The 21,198-nt window shown below is 38.2% G+C and overlaps 1 protein-coding gene across 1 annotated transcript in view; it reads left to right on the top strand.

Annotated features, from left to right (window-relative positions):
* The window catches only part of LAMA2 (laminin subunit alpha 2), a 609,129-nt gene that overhangs the window by 463,234 nt on the left and 124,697 nt on the right, over positions 1-21,198 (top strand). The window contains exons 32-35 of the mRNA XM_089530405.1: positions 4,782-4,868; positions 9,198-9,391; positions 15,308-15,450; positions 15,957-16,055. Coding sequence (XP_089386531.1) covers positions 4,782-4,868; positions 9,198-9,391; positions 15,308-15,450; positions 15,957-16,055 — 523 coding nt within the window. The remainder of the gene's footprint in view (positions 1-4,781; positions 4,869-9,197; positions 9,392-15,307; positions 15,451-15,956; positions 16,056-21,198) is intronic.

The raw sequence follows: 21,198 nt of genomic DNA, 5'->3' as shown, positions 1-21,198 counted from the left end.
TCTCATCCAGCAGAGCTGTTTAGGGTGGTTAAAGAGTTAACCCAATCGTCTTCCACCGTAAACATATTATTGGAACCAACTAAAGCCTGTTGTGATGCTTTTAATGACTTTTTTGCAGACAAAATCTCTCAGATAAGGGCTGGTATGGATGCAGGCATTATAGCAGAAAGGGAAAGAGAGGTGTCCAATAACTCTGTGGACTATGTTAGATTGGATCACTTTGAGTTTGTAAATACCGATGAAGTGGACAAGATTCTTGGAAGTGTTAGGAAGACAACATGCCCCCTTGATCCTTGCCCATTATGGTTGACCGCCCAGGGAGGGGTTGCAACAAAAGCATTACTACAATCTATAATAAATGCATCCCTTGGGGAGTGAAGACTTCCATCGAAATTGAAGCAAGCAGTTGTTAGACCACTTTTGAAAAAACCCTCCCTGGATCCCCTAGTGAGAAATAATTATAGACCGGTCTCCTTTTTACCATTCTTGGGCAAAGTGATCGAGAGAGTGGTTGTCTTACAACTCCAAGTTGTCTTGGATGATGCCGATTATCTGGACCCATTTCAAACTGGCTTCAGGGCAGGATACGGAGTTGGGACTGCCATGGTCGCCTTAGTTGATGATCTCCGTCTGGGCATCGACAGGGGAGGTGTGACCCTGTTGGTGCTCTTGGACATCTCAGTGGAATTCGATACCACAGTATCCTTCTGGAACGCCCGAGGGAGTTAGGCATTGGGGGCACTGTGCTCTAGTGGCTCCAGTCCTACCTCTCAGGCAGATTCCAGATGGTGATGCTGGGGGACAGCCGCTCTTCTAGGATAGAGCTGACATCTGGAGTCCCCCAGGGCGCCATCCTGTCCCCCATGCTGTTTAACATTTACATGAAGCCGCTGGGAGAGATCATCCAGAGACATGGGGCACGGTGTTATCAGTACGCTGATGACACCCAAATCTATTTCTCTATGTCTCTGACTGTTGCAGTGACTACGGAAGGCATCTCTCCTCTGGATGCCTGCCTTGGGTCAGTAATGGGCTGGGTGAGGGAAAACAAAATCAGACTGAATCCAGAGAAAACGAAGGTACTTGCGATAGGTACCATAAGTCCAGGGATGGAGTTTTGTCAACTAGTCCTGGATGGGGTCACACTTCCCCTAAAGGATGAGGTGTGCAGTTTGGGAGTACTCCTGAATCCATCTTTGCAGTTGTCATCTCGAATAGATTCAACGGCAAGGAGTGCCTGGTGTCAACTTCAGTTGATACTCCAACTGCATCCCACCTGAAAGGACCTTGAAGCAGTGGTACATGCACTGGTAATCTCTCATTTAGATTTCTGTAATGCGCTCTACTTGAGGCTACCCTTAAACCAAGTTCGGAAGCTTCAATTGGTTCAAAATGCGGCAGCCAGATTGGTCACCAGTACATCTAGGTTTGACCATATAACACCAGTGTTGAAATCTCTTCACTGGCTGCCAATTAGGTTCCGGGCGCAGTGTAAGTTGTTGGTTATTACCTTTAAAGTCCTACATGGCTCGGGCCTAAGTTACTTGCGGGAATGCCTCTCCCTACACAATCCGCCCCACACATTTAGGACATCTGGGAAGTATTTATTGTAACCTCATAACACTAGATTAATGACAACTTCCCTTAGGGCGTTTACTGCTGCAGTTCCAAAATTATGGAATAGCCAACTGGAACAGATCCATCTTATCATTAGCTTAGAGACCTTTAAGAAGGCATTCAAAAGAGATCTCTTCTGGCGGGCTTATCCACCAGACTCCATATAAAAAGTTATGACGATTGCTCCACTCCTGACTATGATTGTTGGCTATTGATGAATTGATGAATTGTTATTTTAGAGAACTAATAGGAATGTTGGTTAATTCAGTATTAGTATTTTATTGATCGTATTTTGTATTATTGTGTCATTTTTACTGATGTAATCCTGCCTGGGAAATATAAATAAACATTATTATTATTATTATTATTATTATTATTTAAGCTCTAAGGTTGTAAAATGAGATTGCAAGCTGCATTTTGCCCACTCCTGCAGCTTTAATTTCTAAATGAAATCAGCCTGAACTAGGCACAAAAAAGGGTGAGTGCCAGTTTCATCACATTTGATTTTTGCTGCATTTTTTCAGCCCTTCTTTTACAAAGATTTTACAAAACTTCTCAGTAACCACAGGACCACTTCATTAATAAATGCAGAAATAAAGCAATTTGGCACTCTTTTAACTCATGGCTCAATGCTATGGAATCCTGGGATTTGTAATCTGTTGTGGCACCAGAGCTCTCTCACAGAGAAGGCTAAATATCTCACAAAACTACAAAATGCCAGAATTCCATATCATTAAGCCAAGGCCATTAAAGTAGTATCAAACTGTATTTATTCTTCAGTGCAGATTAGACCACAACCAAACTCTTGCCATAAATGGGTCTTTCCAGGGTATCCTCTAAGTTTTCCCATGGCTGATGGGTCTTTTAGGGTGAACAGGTAGTGTCTGCCTTCCAGAGTCTCTTGGCTCAGGAAACCTGGGTTTTTTCCGCACACTGTTGCTTAGTGAACAATAAGAACAAATGGAAAGGGGAAGATACTTAACTAAGTACTCAACCTCCCCATTCATTAATATTGTCAGAACAAGCCCCATTGTTACAAATTGCGTGAGGACAGAGACCTTTCTCTGATAGTGTTTCAAATGTGGAATGCCTTCTCAAGGAAAGTATGATTGGTGCCAATATTGCACTTTTTGGACACTAGCTCCTGCACATCAAATGTATTGTTTTTGTTTACTATTAATTTTTTTCAAGAGGTAATCACTCTGTTTTATAGTTCTGATATTGTGATTTTAATATCAAAATCATTATTGAAATTATATACATATATACTAACAATCAATTTTTGGATGCAAGTGCCAGTATAGAAAATTTTAAAATAAACAGCATTCAGTTGCTCTTCTTTTTCTGTGTTATAGAAGAACAGTAGCGATGCAAGAGAACAAGGAACTGCCTGTTTCAAAGTCTGCCTTGATCCCCACTTCTTTAGAATTAATTTGCCTATTCAACCTGTTGGCATTGGACTTGTATTCTATTCAGTTTCATTTTTTAAAAACCCACCAACTAGCCTATAATTCATACTTTAATGCACATAACAGTGACAATAACAAGTTTAGGCTTTCCTACTAAGTCCATGGCTTCCTCTGTACCAGAAAAGCTTGGGCTTTATGTTCCTGGGAGAACTAAAACAGTAACATTATTTGTTATTTTAACAACAATAACATTTTAGTTTTCTGACATCCTCTTACAAACAAAGGAGATTAAAAAAACTGATATGCCTCTTGTGAAATACTTGATTTTACACAATTTTGTGTCATCACACAAGTATTTACAGTGGCTTCTTATGTCTATTGTCTGTATTCTGTCTACTAGTAGTTCTCAGATTAAAATAAACATTTGCAATTACACTTATTTTGAAGCATCCCATATTTTTGCTTACTTCCATTGATTAAACAAGATTGCAAGAATCTCCCAACTTACATTCTTCAACATAGGTGGAATTTTAAATTATGCCAACCTACATGGTGTAGTAGCTTGAGTGATGGATTACGACACTGGAGACCAAGGTTCAATACGCTGCTTGACCATGGAACCCACTGGGTGACCTTGGGCATGTCATATGGGCCCAGTGCTATTCAACATCTTTATCAGTGATTTGGATGACAGAAGTGGGGGCATACTTATCAAATTTGCAGATGACACCAAACTAGGAGGAGTAGCTAATACCCCAGAGGACAGGATTAAAATTTAAAATGACCTAAATAGACTAGAAAGCTGGACCAAAGCTTTCAACACAGAGAAATGAAGGTACTGCACTTAGGATGAAAAAATGAAATGCACAGATATAGGATGGGCGACACCTGGCTGAATGAGACTACATGTGAAAGGAATCTAGGAGTCCAAGTAGACCACAAGTTGAGCATGAGTCAACAGTGTGATGTAGCAGCTAACAAGGCCAATGTGATTTTAGGCTACATCAGTAGAAGTATAATGTCTAGATCAATGGAAGTAATAGTTCCACTCTATTCTACTCTGGTCAGGCCCCACCTGGAATACTGTGTCCAGTTCTAGGCACCACAATTCAAAAAGGATGTTGAGAAACTGGAGTGTGTCCAAAGTCAGGCAACTAAAATGGTGAAGGGTCTGGAAACCATGGTCTGTGACTGAGGAATGACTTAGGGAGCTGGGGAAGAAAAGGTTAAGAGGTGATTTGATAGCCCTGTTTAAATACTTCAAGGGATGCCATATTGAGGAGGGAGCAAGATTGTTTTCTGCTGCTCCAGAGACTAGGACCAGGAACAATGGATGCAAGCTCCAGGAAAAGAGATTCCACCTCAACATTAGGAGGAACTTCCTGACAGTGAGGGCTGTTTGACAGTGGAACACACTCCCTTGCAGTGTGGTGGAGTTTCCTTTCCTGGAGGTCTTTAAACAGAGGCTGAATGGCCATCTGTCGGGTGAGTGAGTGAGATGGAGTTGGACTGGATGGCCCTTGTGGTCTCTTAAAACTCTATGATTATATGAGTCTATGATTCTACATGCTCTCAGCCCCAGGGGAAGGCAATGACAAACCTCCTCTGAACCAATCTTGGCAGGCAAACTCCATGATAGGTTCACTTTAGGACAACCACAAGTTGAGATCCTTGTAGGAGATCACTTTTAGGTTCTTCTCTGGAGCTGAGATATTTTAAATGAAAGTTTGTAATGTCTCAATTTTTGCATTTAAGTTTTAGTCCCTCCTGCATTGTTGAAGGGATTCATGATTATCGGTGTACTGCTTGCCCACCTGGATATGAAGGACAATACTGTGAAAGGTAAGGAAATGTAATTCGAAATAAAGTTCAAAACTCTAGAAAACACAATAAATAAATAAATAAACAAACAAACTTATAAGCTGCTATTAAACATTACTATGTAAATGTAACAAGAAGAACATTCCATGAGTTTGCAATAAAAGAGTAAATGAATCCACAGCATTACTTCAATTTGTGTTATTGTGTAACTGTTAGCCTTTCTTACTTTTTCCCCAAACTATTAACACTTGTCACTTATTGTGATGAACCATGTGGTTTCTGCTACATGATAGAGCTCTCTGATGCAAATCTTCCATAGTATTAATTGCAGATTCAGCTCAACCAAATGGGGCTTTCTTCCTAGGGATTTATTGTGAAATACATTCTAGTACAGCTTTTTTCTGACTTCACTGTTTACTTTCTAACCATAAACAGAGTACTGGTGTAGAAGAATTTGGTTAAGGTGTTTACAATTTAACAGAAGAAAATTATGACCTGACAAAGACTGGACAATACCATCACAGTGGGCCCTTCATATCTGCTGAGGTTTTGTAGAATCCTCCACATGGATAACAAAATATGTGGATGCTCAAGTCCCATTATATACAATGGGGTAGTAAAATGGCACCCCTTATATAAAATGGCATAATTAAGGTTTGCTTCTTCAAATTTTTGTATGGTTTTAAAAAATATTTTCAAACTGTTTATGGTTGAATCATTGGAGGCAGAGGGCTGACTGTTCATTGAAATTGACTGAAGACAAATATAAAGAGTTGCTACTAAGAAGATATAATGCAAAGTCTGACTGAATCATGTCAATAAGACTTCAGGAAAAACCCATCAATATAACCGTAATCCAAGTTTATGCTCCAACTAAAAGTTCCTATGCTGGACTCCAGGAGGAAACTGATCACACAACAAAATGACTTCTTGTTAATCAAAGCAATTGGAATGCAAAAATAGGAAACAACACAATCAAAAATTGTGGGAATATTTGCCTAGGATCAAGAAATGAAGCAAAAAAACCTGATTGAATTGTGCAAGTACAATGGTTTGTTCATAGCAAATACATTCTTCAATCAACCCAAATAGTGACTATATACATGAACATTACCTGATGTTCATATAGAAATGAAATACGCTACATAATTGGAATCAGAAGATGGAGAAGTTCTATTTTTTCTGCAAAAACAAGACCAGGAGCAGATTGTGCCATGGACCATGAACTGCTAATATCAAAAATTAGAATAAAGCTAAAGAACACTAAATCAACCACCATGCTGAAATACAAACTGAAGAACATCCCTGTAGAATTTTATGGTAATATGAAAAATAAGTTTGCACTATTAAGCCTAATTGACTCTGGTCTGCAGTCAGGGACATTGGCTGCAGAAATAATGCAGTGTGAGAACACTTTATCTACCATGGCTCAGTGCTTTGAAATTCTGGTATCTGTAATTTATTGTGGCACCAGGGCTCTCTGACAGAGAAGGCTAAATAACAACTAAGTACAAATCCCAGAAATCCATAGCATTGAGGCGTGGCAGTTAAAGTGGTGTCCAACTGCATTATTTCTGCAATGTAAATGTAGCCATTATCTAGGAGGAATGCAAAAAGTTACCACCTACATTCAAAAAGAAAGATGAGTCTCAATGGATGACAGATGAAACTCTGCAAGCAGTTAGGAACAGACAGACAAAAGTAAAAGGTAATAGGAATAGAGCTAAAACCACAAATATAACTGTTCAATGACTTGTTCACAGGGACAAAGAAGACAACTATAATAATCAATACAGAGAAATAGAAGGTGACAACTACAACAAAAAGAACAAGAGACCTCTTCCCTAAGATTTGAGAAATCAAAGGGAAATTTAAACCAAGAGTGGGGATGCTGAACAACTAACAAGGGAATGTATTACATGACCAAGTGGAAATAAAAAGACAATGGAAACAATACACAGAACTAAATAAAAGGGATGAAAGAATGACAGCTTAATTTGAGGAAGAACCATATGAAGATCAACTTCCAATTTTAGAAAGTGAAGGGGAAGCTTCACCCAGAGCACTTGGGAAAAATAAATCACAAGGAACAGATAGCTTACCGATAGGGCTGCTTCAGTCTGCAGAGACAGAATCTACTCTATTTCTAACTAAATTATGTCAACCAATATGGAAAAAAAAAATTACCTGGAGATTGGAAATGCTTGATATACATTTCATGTCCCATGAAAGGGGACACCAAAGATTTCAGTAACCACAGGACCACTTCATTAATTTCCCATGCAAGCAAAGTGATGATCAAAATTCTACAAAGACTGTTGCCATATAGAGAGTGAGAAATGCCAGATATCCAGGCTGGGTTTGGTATGTGTATTCTGAGTATATTATATGTAAAACAGGATTAGGCTTGGAGGCAAGGAGTGTGAAAATTGGAGGAAGGAACAAAAACAATTTAAGTTACGCAGATGACACCATACTGGTAGAAGAAAATAGCAAAGGCTTGGAACGATTACTGAATAAAGTCAAGGAAGAAAGCGCAAAGGCATGTTTAGAGTTAAACATTAAGAAAACAAAAATAGTGACCAGATATGATTTACATAACTTGAAAGTAGACAATGAAGACATTGAAATATTTCAAGATTTTCCATATCTTAGCACAGTGAATAATCAGAATGGAGACTGCAGTCAAGAAATTAAAAGACTAGGATTTTGAAGGACAACTATGAAAGAACTATACAAAATTCTGAAGTTCAGTGGACCTTTGTTATACACCGGGGTTTGGTTCCAAGATCCCCCGTGGATAACAAAATTCGTGGATGCTCAAGTCCCATAAATATAATGACATAACAAAATGGTGTCCCTTATTAAAAAAAGGAAAATCAAGGTTTGATATTTGAAATTTATACTTTTTTTGAACATTTTCAAACAGTGTATGCTTGAATCTGTGTATAAGAAATCTGTGTATAAGAAAGGCCAACTGTATAAAGATATATCATTGAATACTACAGCTAGGATTCATCATACTTCCCATTTCTATGTATGGGTATCAAAGGCGGGCTACAGACCGCCGCTTTGCGGCGGTCTGCCGCCACCGCCGCTTGCTCCGTGTGGGAGCTGTAGCAGTCACACCGCGCGGCTCCTGCGCGGAGCAAAAAAGGAGCTCCAAAATGGAGCTCCTTCTTGCAGCGCCTCTGTGATGTCGCGAGGCGCCGCTGGCGCATTCACGACATCATAGGCGCCGCGACACGTCTGGACGCTATGCGTCCAATACATAAAGATGGTGGCGCCCGTATGAACAGGGCACCACCATCTTGTACGTATTCTATACGTACTAGGGTTAGGGGGGTGCGGAAGCACCGCCCCTTCCTAACCCTAGTACATATAGAATACGTACTAAATGGCGGTGTGTAACCCGCCAAGGCTAGACAGTGAAAAAGGTTGATAGTAAGAAAGTTAACTAATTTGAGATAAGGTGCTGAAGAAGAATTCTATGAATATTGTGGGCTGCTAAAAAGACAAATAAATGAGTGCTAGAGAACTTCTAGGAACTGTCCCTAGAAGTAAAGATGACTAAACTGAGACTGTAATACTTTGGACTTAACATGAGAAGAAATGATTCATTAGAGAAGAAAATAATACTTAGTAAAGTAGAAGGCATTAGGAAAAGAAGAGGACCACTAGATGGATAGACTCCAACCAGAAAGGCACAGCCCTGAGTATGCAAGACCTGAGCAAGATGATAAGGTGCTTTTGAGGCCTCTCATTCATAGGGTCACCATAAGTTGAAGTAGGCTTGAAGGCAGTTAACAAGAATAACAGTGAGAAGAAGCAATTGTTTTAAATGAAGGAGAAATGGTTGCAGTAAATGGTTTACCTTTAAATGGATCAAACACAGAATACATTAATTGAAGAAATTATTTCCTCACATCGATACGAGTATTTCCCAAAGAAACTAGAGAAATGTGCATTAAGGACATATTGGGTATAGAAAAGCTTTTCTTCAGACAAGGTTTTATTCCTTCTGGCTCTAAGGGATAGTTGGTACATACACTAGGCTAGACTGGGCTCCTGGCTGGAGAATATAAATGTTCTTCTCTGTCCTCTCAATGATAATGTTTTCCTCAGTGTAAGTTATATGTATAGTATATATACACACTCTCTGAAAGGCACCATGTGTATACCAGCTGCATCATATGTTGCTTTAAGTATGCAATAACGATGAGTGTTCGGCCATTTCTTACTCCATTAAAGAAATGAATATGTTCCAGACTTCTTTGGTGATTCCTTCACAGAAAATCATTTACACTGAAATTTTTATACCTAACTTCATTTTTTCTTTTAAACTTGTAGATGTTCTTCTGGATATACTGGGAACCCAAGAATTCCTGGTGGATCATGCCAAGAATGTGAGTGTCATCCATATGGTTCACTCTCTGTTCCTTGTGATCCTGTCACTGGACAGTGCACATGCAAACCTGGATCTACTGGACTGAAGTGTGCAGGATGTGAACCCCGGCATGCTCGTGAAGGCATAGCATGTGTTTGTATGTATATTATTACTAATTCTCAAATTTTTGTTCCCGTCTTTTGCTTTTCAGATGTGTCTTTCTCAAAATAGCCATTGGACCCGATTGCACAGAATGTGCAGTTGGGTTCCCAAAATCAGGCTTACCTGTCTCTACCATTTCCACTGCCAAAAATGTTAGACACAGTGTTGGAGGAAGGTTGTAAAATGGGATAATTGTGGTATGAGTTCAAGGAGAGATCCCCACAAATTGGATGAAGTGAGTAAACCATCTATAATAACTGCAGAGATTTTCTAAAACAGCACATTTTAAGTGCAGTAAATTTGAATCCCAGTAAAAAATATAAAAAAAATAGAGTTCCAAACTGATGTTTCATAAAATTCCATCAGTAAGGAATGCTATACACGTTGAATCTCCCTTATCCAGAATTCTGAAATCCAGAATACTTCGAAAATCAAAACATTTTTCATGAGTAAGTGAGATAGTAACACAATGGTTCAGTGTATTCAAACTTTGTTTCATAAACAAAATAAACATATTGCATAAAATTACCTTCTGGTGATGTGTATAGTATATATGAAACCTAAATGATTTTTTTGTTTATACCATCTCAAAGATACCTCATTATGTGCTTATATGTGAATACAGGTATTAAAAAACATTCAAAATCCAAAACAATTCCTATCCCAAGCAATTTGGATAAAGGAGACTCAACCTGTACTATGATAGGATAGGAGCCATATATGTGAAAACAAGTTTCCTAATATGAATCAGCTCTGTTACCAATTCTAGTTGTTACTTTTGAACAAGAAAGCCCATTTCCAGCACTGTGTGTGTCAGTATGGTGCATCCACTACATACAATACATATAAAACTGTAAATGCTGGCACCTGTATCAAAGGAAGGAGGAAACCGGTGTTTCAGCCAGCTCTTTGTTCTGTTCCCTTATCCCCATTCCTCTATGTGTGGTAGGTAGCAACTGATGCTGCTCCCAGTCTGTCCATTGTTCCTACGAGGAATTTGCTAAGCAGTGGTGCATGAGTTGGACTGGTATCTGGAAAGCAAACACATTAATTTTCAAAAGTATTTATTTTGTCAATAGTTTTATAAACACTTTGTTTTTACACACATGCTCTCATGTGAGAAATTCTACTTTTAAGGTAACTCTCGTGTGTACTGCATTTGTCATGCAATGCAAATTTGTGGTGAAAACACCAAGCGGCTTCTAATTAACTCCTAGCCAGCATGTTCATGGCACGGGACAAGGCAATATCTCTTTTCCCCTGCATGCCCTCAAATCTATAGCGTTGAGGAAGTATATAGAGAAAGTATAGGGGGGGGGGGGAGCAAAGATCTGCAGGGGGAGGAAAGGAGGAATAAGTCCAAACTATATTAGATTTTGTCTGCAGTGCTTTCTACACATCCCTTACTGAAAGATTGCTTGAATTTTGCTTTTCATATATGCCCAGCAGTAATACTCTGAAAATAATACTCCACTTGTTAATACTCAATGAAAATTCTTACTGGCAGTTTTATAGACCAAACATGGAGATATTTGGCCACATATAAATTATATAATCATCATCTTGAAACATCTTCTGTTGCTCCGGCACATTTCAGCCTAAGTATTAAAGTAACATCCCCTGTCTTTTTTACTAACAGATGACACTTTAAGTGTCTGCTCTTTTCTACCTAATTTTCAAGTAAGAGGCGTTAATTCATGCTGAATGTTCACAATTCACATTAGAGGAAACAGTTGTTTGTTCTTTCAGAGTATTTTCATGTATTTATAAGTGATTCATTTTTTCTATCATGGTGAATTAAATTGGTTTTCATTTGCATCTCATTTTCTGATACTTATTGTCAACTCTTTCAAGGTTAACTAAAAATGGCTTGTTTAAACAGAAATCTGTTTGTATGCTACTATCTGTTGGCTTAGCACAAGGCATTCTGTTAAAAGGGGGGTGCTAGATCTTTCAAAGAAAATGGTATTTTGCTGTTTATTTGATTTATATTTTCTAAATGCTTGGCTGGCAGATCTGTATGACTCCTTGACCAAGTAGAATAGATGTTGGTATATAAAACATACAGCTCAGTGTTAAGACCATTTGTTATTTATGGAAATGTGTTTTCTCTTTGTGTTCCACACACAAGCACACAAATGAGAAACTTGGGCCACTAATAGGTTTTTCTGACATGCATACATAAAGTAGAAAATATTGCCCCCTTACTAGAGCAATTACAGTGCACTTCAGTTCAAGCAACAAATTAGTGGGAGGACTGTGTGGAGGAGAAGGCAAGAAAAATTTAGCGGGAATGAAAGTAACTGAAAATAACATCTCAGTGCCTCCTTGCGCAACTTGACAATTTCCTTCTCGCTGCACTAAATCAATTTGCCTCCCATCCAATGATTTGCTTTGCTGTTATTTCTATGTCTGCAGCCAAAATGTAGTTTTAGCTCCATATCGCCTGAAATAGCATCATACCCAATTTTATAACGAGAAAGGTTTCTCATAAATTTGAATACAAGAGAGGATATATGTGGTGTGTGTGTAGATATGCAGACCACCTCCCAACCCCATGTGATAATTTAGGTATGCAGAAGCAGGCTTCTACATATTTATCTCTAGTTGGATAGGAAACTGTGTGTGCAAATTTCTGCTGCCTGCCCAGCGGTCCAGTGTACCTATACCTATATCAAGCTGGAGTGGATGTACTGGAGAAAGAGTGGAAGCACTCCTTCTCCCTATCAACTAATTTGTATGATTGCAGATTATTTTTCATGATATTTTTTGTATCCAGCTTTCATTGCTACATATTAAAGGCTATCCAAAACATTTTATTTCCTTACTCAAAAAAACAAAATGGCATCTCCTCCCTCTTCATCTTCAGATGCTGATCAGACTATCAGTGGAACCTTACTTCTATGGGGTGAAATAGACAGGCACGAAGGAGTGGCCTCTGGCCACTCTGCTTGCGATTGAGCCCCAATTGGCCCAGGACTGTGATGATGGCCCGAGTGGTCCCAAACAGTTTGCTTGCAAGGAGCAGCTTTTCACTGCTCCTTTTGCCGGCTGCCTTGGGCCACCTTAGGTGCCCTATGAGCAGCTTCCAGCCATGTCAGGGGTGTGCATCATCTGCACACCATGCCCCTGAAGTGGCTGGAAGCCACACTTTTTGGCCTGTCTGTTTTGGGACAATAACGGTGGTGGTGCAACATTTTCCTACCTAAAGTCAACAAGCTAATCTAGGAGATGCAAGACACACTGTTTGGAATACATAGCCTCCAAGAGAGAGGAGCACCCAGCATCCTGTCACCACATATCAAGATTGGTCATGCTATATTCGTATACAGTTAGATTGGGTTCAGTGGGGTAAAATGGAGCCAGCCAATGATTTCTGTCTTGTTGTTCAGAATATATATAAATCTGACCCAGTTCTATTTGCTGATGTAGACAACCTGTACAAAATTTTGCCTACTACTTAAAGGTACAGTATAACTGTTAAACAAGATAAAAAGTAATGGTTCCATCTTTATCATTAAAAAATATGAATTGCTGCTATATATTACCACTCTAGATTTGGCTAAGGAGGCTTGTTTAATGATTTTCTTTTTATCCACTAGAAACATTGAAGTTATTGCTGAATGAGGTGGTTATGTCACTCTAATTTGACAGTACTTTTTTCATTGCACAATATCAGTAGCATTTGAATGTCTCTGTACCTGAAAAAATTTAAAGTCACAACCTCATAAAGGTTTGTGAAAATCTTGAAATAAATGAAGATGAATGGAGAGAATATGCAAATACCATTAATACATGAATTAATAATAATGCCTAGTATTTATATACTCCACAGTCATTATCTCAGTATTAGCAGAACAACGCTATAGTTTAGAGTGATTATTCATATACATTAAACATGAGAATTGGTGAGATACGGTGTGGGTGCATGGAGATTTTTTTAAATACTAACTCCTGTTCATGCATGCCTTTTTCAAACTGACAAGCTGAAACCCCCAACAACCACTACCTTCTTCTACTCAAGATGCAAGAACATATGTGTGTGTGTGTGTGTGTAATTATTTTAAAAGATCCCCAGTGTTGGCTGAGTTTCTTATCAATTTGGTAGGGGAGAAATGGGAAAAGCAGATGTAATTAAATATTAAAAGTAATATAGAATTCAATTAATACAATATTTAAATATAAAAGGAGAAAAAGTCTAAGCTGGCAAAAAAGCAGAGTGCAGGGAAATAGTATTCAGGATGCAAAAACACCTTAAATTCTCTTATAAGAGAAATCAATGTTACCTAAATACCCTATCAGGTTGGTGTGCATATCATATAGAGAGTATAGCCAGCCTGCCTGCCTGCCTTCCACTCTTTCCCTCTCTCCTTTCCCCCCTTCTTTCCTTCTTTTAGGAAAGTGTCTGGTATAAGCAGCTATTATTCCCAGCTGGGTCTACCAAAATAAGATCCCAAAACATTTTGTTCTCATCTCAAGCTACTACTTAATGTGCTTCCAAAATGGAGTTAGTCACATGTTATTTCATTTTGGTGTAGCTAGAATCATCAATAGAAAAACCATCTGGAAAGAGACTCCTTCTGAGTCTCAAGTGTTCCTACCTCAGTTATGAAAATTTATTCCTTCAGCATGAGCTGAAGCACAAGTAAATTGGGTTTCTAATCCTCATATGGATGAGGACATTGTTTTCTGTTGTCTATAGAAACAAATCTCTGGCAGACAGAAATTGTGCATTAGGCTCCATTGAGTGTGTAAGGATTCCTTCTCCAGAAACTGAACATACAAATATAACACTGTCTTCCCCAGCCAGCTGTCCTCTGGCTATGTGGACCACAGTGCCCATCTTCCCCTGGGCAGCTCATCTTAAACCATATTGGCAGTACTAGGGGAATACTGTATTAGCTGCATTACAACAAATTTTGGTACGTTAAGTCTTAATAAAATTAATAACACAAAATAGCACAAAATAATAACACAAATTAAATTGTGTCCTACATTTTCATTGGATGGTCCAAAACGTGACCAAGTAAACTGTGGCACTTTAAAATTGTATCATTTTTAAAAACTGCCTTTCTTTACAGATGGCTGAGAATTGTTAATCCACTAATTCCATCAGTTCGATCAAGTGAACTAAGATTTTTAACTATGAACCTGACAGATCACTGCTTAAGGTTTTAATACTGCACAACATCCATTTTTTATTTATCTTTTATATCTCTTTTGCCTGGAATTGTTTTCCCCGTATTTAGATGGTACCACCATTTTCTATTCCATCAGACCCAAACTCATGCCCTATTTCTTCTTTTCAACCATTGGCTAACTCAAATGTAGGCAATATGGTGTTCTCTAGATGTTTTAAGTGCCAACAACCGCAGCTAGCATGGCACAAAGGTCAAAGATGGTGGGAGTTGCAGTCCAAAACAGCTAGAGGGCACTCAGCTACGTAGCCCTAAGCAAACGACTGAGTTATGATTCATAACTTCAGTTGTGGATCATTCTCATACACACACACACACACACACACACACACACATGCATTTTTCCTTGTTGACCTTTGATCCCTCTGTTATCTCACCTCTGCCAAATCTGTTTTAGACATTAAGCCTCTCTGAACTGTGCCTCTTGATTCTTGTTTGCATGTTTGTGAGTTTATAAACTGTATACTGAACACTTCTACAAATAGTAGTTTATATTGTGCTGTCCCTTTAGCAAGTTATTCACTATTAGATATCTGTTTATCCCCATCTACTGTTCACATCTTTGTTTTTCTGCCTTTTATTGCACTGTGTTTTTAGGCACCAGTTATTAGACTTTATGGCCTTATATTTTGGAGAATTTTGGGCTGAAATACGAAGCATCTGCCTCAAATATTTAGGAGAAATAAATATTTTTTTACTGTCCTTTCTCATAGTTTGTGATGATGAGTGTACTGGAGTCCTTCTCCGTGACTTAGATCAACTAAGCCAAATGGTTCTGAGTATCAACCTTAGTGGCCCACTTCATCCACCATATAAAATGCTTTATTCTTTTGAAAATACAACCCAGGAATTAAAGGTATATTCAAAATCATCACCTGCTTTAGAATTCATATACTGGCACAGACCAGCACATATATTTTCATCAGCATACGTTGTTGCACTTAGATAAGAGGGGTGGGGGGAATGAAGGAATGGTTTACAGTATTTCCTTTAGTCTTGCTGCTGTGCCTAAATAGATGGTACCATACATTTTGGGAAGGATAATATATAAACTGTGCAGTAGTAATTAATGTTTACTCTTGTAAATGGGAAGAAATTAATAGTAAAAATAGGCAAAATGAAGTATGTATGTAATGCAACATAATGGTCATGATATTTGATAAAATAAAGAAGCTATTTCACAAATTTAACTTGCCCAAGGGGTTGTACACTTGTTATCTTACATACAAGTGTTTAAATAAACAGTTTTATATATATTAGCAGACATAATAATTGAGAGTTATAAGTTGAAAAAGTGTTAATGTTGTCATATCTGTTATTTCTGAAAATCATGGTGCACAATGTTCACCTTTATCCCCATAGCATCTACTGTCACCTCAGCAAGCACCAGAGAGACTACTTCGGTTAGCACAGAAGAATTTGGATACCCTCGTGACAGAGATGGATGAGCTTTTGACAAGAGTGAGTCCTAGTGATAAATTCTGAATTTGATTGAAAGAACAATGTTTTAGGATTTGTTCTTATATTACTGGAGTAACAAGGCTGCAATTCTATTCTTTGTTATTTTAGTAATGTCTGTAGATAGAAGGTTGTGCAATATGTGTTAGTAATATAAGTGCTTCCTACAGTCATGTGGTCTGATCCAAGGGTGTAATGCAGTATAATATTCTTGTATTGTCAGGACTGGCCTTTATTGATAAAAGAAAATGGCTTTGAAATTACATTATAAAGTTATCAATTAGCATATCAAAATGTGTTTGATTCTGACCAGTCAGCAGAATAATGGACAACAATGTTTTTGTTGTTATTGTTAATTACTTGTAGAATGAATTAGGTTTCAAATCCTGTTTTCAAATTTAAAATCAGACTATTGGTCCACATGTTAAATAATCAGTTTTACATGTTAAGAAAACATTTGCTTGATTCTGTGGCAGAAATACAGTGATTGACTGACTGATGTTGTAGTTCAAATTAGAAAAACTAGAAAGAGATGGGATCGGACAGCTTGATTTCATCATAAAAAGCTTAAGTGATCAATTAGTTGGTCTTGTCCCACAGACTGTGGAGGTATTTAATCCTTTCACCTTCATATTCTTCCCAAGTGAAATCCATCTCCTCATGTTATTAATCTGGATGGAGAAAATGCACCAAATAGCTGTTCTCTTTTCCTTCCAACTGGGTTAATAGCAAGTGGGAGCAGAAGCATCATTTCAGTTGGGGAAAATGACATGGGCAGAAAGGTTAAACATATCAGCCCTTGGCTCTGTTGCGTTAATCCAGTTTAAACCACACAAACACATACATGGCTATTTTTATATTCACTGCCTTCATGATTGCCTGGTCTCTGAAATTCTCTTCAAATCCCTTTTTTTATCCATTATTGCTGGAGAGAAATTATAAGATATCTTAGAAATAATAGGCTATATGCAGACAGACAAAAAATGCATGCTTTTTGTCTGTTTTTCTGTCTCTATCTATCTATCTATCTATCTATCTATCTATCTATCTATCACACACACATGACTGGCCACTCCATGATTAGACAAAATGAGGCAACTGCTTATTGCATCAGACCCTATTTTGGCAACAGTGCTCCTGCTGTTCCTCCTGAATCTTGCAGCTATTCCCTGCTGCATTTATTGCATTGGCCTGCCTAGTTCTTCTTGACTAGCTTGCTTCCTCAGGTAAAGGAATATTAACTGACAGTCCAGTTGGTTTCTGAATCCAACTGTCTTCTGTATGAAACTTGGGATGCAGCTCCATTGAGCCTCACACTTCAGGCAGCAAGATGTTTGAGGCTGGCCCAATTTTTCACTTGCCTTTTCTCAGAAAGCCCAAGAAAAGCTACCAACGTATGTCTTTAAAATATTTTTAAAGCACTATGATAGCAATATTTACATAAAGTCATGAAACATCAGGAAAAATATGTATAGAAATACATTTTCAAAAAAGTAATTGCACTGTAGCAGATAAAATAGCTTCCAGCAAAGAAAGGAAACAACAGTTCAAAAAGAAGGTACTGGCCATCCTGTTGAAGGCCATTATATAGTGAGATGCGCCTTCTTCAGGAGATTGTTCTAGAGTCCAGTTTTATCTACTGTAAAGATACTCTCCTTGGTTCAAACTAGGTATAAAATAAATAAATATATGTTTTTGAGGATGCGAAGACAGAAAAGGAGGCCTCTTGCAACAATCTCATAAGGCATGTGGTCTTTCAGTTATCCTAGGACTAAATGCAATTGCTACTCCCAACTACAGTAGTTATTGTTGAACAATAAATCACCAATTAATCCCATTGGTTCAATGTCCATATTCATGTTGGGATTAGCAATGAAATTTGGACCTTACTTCTAGGCCATGAAGACCTTTACAAGTCGTCTATACTTTATACTGGATCCAGAAGCAGTACATTATTAAGAATGGTTGTTATTGCTTTATATAGCAACTTTCCCCCTCAGAATCCATAGTTACTTAGTTGTATGGGCATGTCACCTAGTGGGGTGACACACACACAGGGTGGCTGCTAGGCGAGCGAGAAAGGATGCCACATCCCTTTCTTCCTTGTGTAGAAGCTATGCAGCTGCAGCCATGCTAGAACCCAAACAAACCTGAAGGGGCATTGCTCCTTCCAGTGGCTGTGGTTGCTGGGGGGAGGGAGTCTCTTCCATTTGGGCTTTGGCATGGCTGCAACCATGCTGGAACTCAAATGGACCTCCAGGGGGCAAAGCAGTCTCCCCTTGCCCCGCACTGTGTGAAACAAATTCCTGCTACACCACTGACTAAATACAAAAACATTGGGAGTTAAAACATTGAGACATGAAGGGCATGTTATAATGTAGGTCTCCCAAATGCATTGGCTCACATCTCTCCATTCTGCCAATTAACTATTGCACTTGAGAACTTGATTGTGAAATTCTAGTGAAAATGGAATGGAAATACATATATCAGTTTCTGCACAATTTTCAAAAAGATTTATTTTATTATAAAAAGATTTGTCCTCTTTTATATTTATTTTATTTTTATCCCACCTTTCTCCCAAAAAGGATCCCAAGGTGACTCACAATATAAAAACACACTTTTAAAAACAATTAAAATAGCCTAATTAAAACAGAAAAAAGTTTTTAAAAATTAAACATACAAAATTTTAAATATACAAAGGTTAAAAAAGAATCTAAATTATTTTAGATTATATTAATGGTTGTGGTAATACAGGTATCCATTCTCTTTCCCCCTTTCCAACTCATGTTTAAAAAAACATGTGTGCCTTGAAGTCATTTCCAACTTATGGTGGCCTTTATGGCCATCTATCAGGGGTGCTTTGATTGTGAGTTGCTGCATGGCAGGAGGTTGGACTGGATGGCCCTTCTGGTCTCTTCCAACTCTATTATTCTATGAGGCAAACCTACTGTGGAGTATTCTTGGGCAGGGTATGTGTGACTCACAGCCAGAGTCACAGAGTGGGTTTCTATGAGTGAGCTGGGAACTGAATCCTGATCTCCAGTGTTCAGACCACCATGCCAAGCTGGCTCATTGCCATCTTGCTTTTTGAAATAGCACAAGGCTGCTTAACTGCATTGAATTCTAATTTGTACATGTTCCCACTTTTGAATTTTATGTGGGGGAAAATTGGCCAGGCATGCTGAAAAATACTGTGGGATATTAGTGCACCACTGTGATTACCTGGAGTGTACCACCATTTCCATTATTGGAACAATAGTTGGTTTATTTTATCTATTTTATCTTTGACTGTTCTCCCAGTTCAAGATCCAAGTTACATTCATAACTATCTTCTTATTCTGCCTGGTGATGTTCTAGGTGTAATTGAAACCTGTAATCTCTATTGTGGATAGAGGTTCTTTCCATTTTCTGTTCGGAAACAGAAATGAAGATGTATGCCTATTTCAATGTGTTCCTTTTCTACCTAGATTATAGAAATAGTTATCAACCTTTGTCCATGTTTCAGACTTAAATTGTCAAAATCCCTTATCATTGGCCATGCTGCCTGGGGCTTCTAGGAAATGAACTCCAAAATACCTGGAAAGCCAAAGCATTTATCCATACATGACAACCTACCATAAGATTCAAAAATGTACACTTGCAAGACACAAGTGACAACCATATTGTTTTGTAGAGGAAGAAAAGGTGATAAATTCATATTTATCCCTGTACCAGCACTGGAGAAGGGTTTGACAGAAGAACAGAAATCACCAGTCCAGTGTGGCCTGGACAGCTTGAACAACTGGGCATGTGTGTAGAGAGAAATATCCATTAATGGGTATCAATAACCTAAGTGGCTAGGATTAACAATTATGAACAGAGAGAGTTTTCCTCTTTACTCCAACTAGACCGCCATCACTGAGGAAGGGACTGAACCTGTTTTTCCTACAGATGATAGAATCATGTCAAAAATATTTAGCCTGAAATAGAGACTGAAGACTATTTTGTCAGGTACACTGAATTTATAAATGGATAGGCTTCTCCCCCCCGCCTCCCTCCAAGCCCTTCCCCTAGTCATAGGTACTGAAAGCTTTTGGCTGGCTTTGTTTCTCTCTGCTTGGCAACTCTTGATCACCAGCAAAATTGGAATGAACAATGGCAATCTCTTTCACAGTCACATTTTTTTGTATGGGCAGAGCTAAGAAGAAAACAGAAATGTTCTGCCACAATTTGTCTTTTTTATTTGTCCATACTTTGGAAATATTTGCCCGTATTTTATTTGTCCATACTTTAGAAATAAAAGCACTCTGGTTCATTTCTGTTTCTAATCAAGGAACAACAAGAGAAACTCCTGAGTTAACATCGAATTTCAGTTATGACTTAGACCCTATCAAGCAAATTTAATTTAGAATCGAAGGGGGAAATTTGTTATTAAAAATGCCTTTGTTTTGTAGAGGGTAAAATTCTCCTGAGATGACACCGCTGTTGTTTGCTATTCCTTTTATTACTAAAGACTCCAAACAGCAAAAATTGGAATTTCTTTAGTTAATCCATGGGAGGACTATATTAGTATAAAGTGTGACATCTAGTGGTAAAGAAATCTGTGTTTAAGAACACAGAATTGAAGAGATGAAGTCTAAATGTCTCTTGGGGGAAAATATGGGAAAATCTGGAATTATGTTCCTTGCTGTTCCTCTGTACCATTTGTGGTTGAGAGAGCATGTGATTTTAGACAGTGAGTACAGTTTAGCATTTAGCACTTGTTGGACTTCAGCTCCTATCATCCCTCTGCATTGGTTATATTGGATAAGGAGTATAAGGGTTCAACAAAACATGGAGGGCCATGCAGTCCCAAACCATAGCATGTGCCTATAAACACTTACAAAACAATCCTTTATATGTCTACTTAGTGAAGTTTATCCTCAGCGAAGTGTATATTAAATTGTAGTCATGCCAAGATCGTTTTCTTGTTTTCTTTCAAAGCAGAGTGGAGAATCCTTCAGGTTCTGCTCTTCCCTGAAGATCTGAATGTGTACAAAAGTATAAAAAGATTTTTCTCATATGGCAAGACAGTACAGATAATGAAATCAATAAATTCCATTGTGAAGTATTGTTTGTATGCGTCTAGGATCAAAAGCCTAAATGGTTTACAAAGAATTACCATTGC

The sequence above is a fragment of the Sceloporus occidentalis genome, unplaced genomic scaffold (genome assembly GCF_023333645.1).
Source record: "Sceloporus occidentalis isolate IW3139 unplaced genomic scaffold, rSceOcc1.0.p SCAF_6, whole genome shotgun sequence".
Lineage (NCBI taxonomy): Eukaryota > Metazoa > Chordata > Lepidosauria > Squamata > Phrynosomatidae > Sceloporus > Sceloporus occidentalis.
Note: the sequence above shows the minus strand (reverse complement) of the source record. Positions and strands in the feature narration are given on the sequence as shown.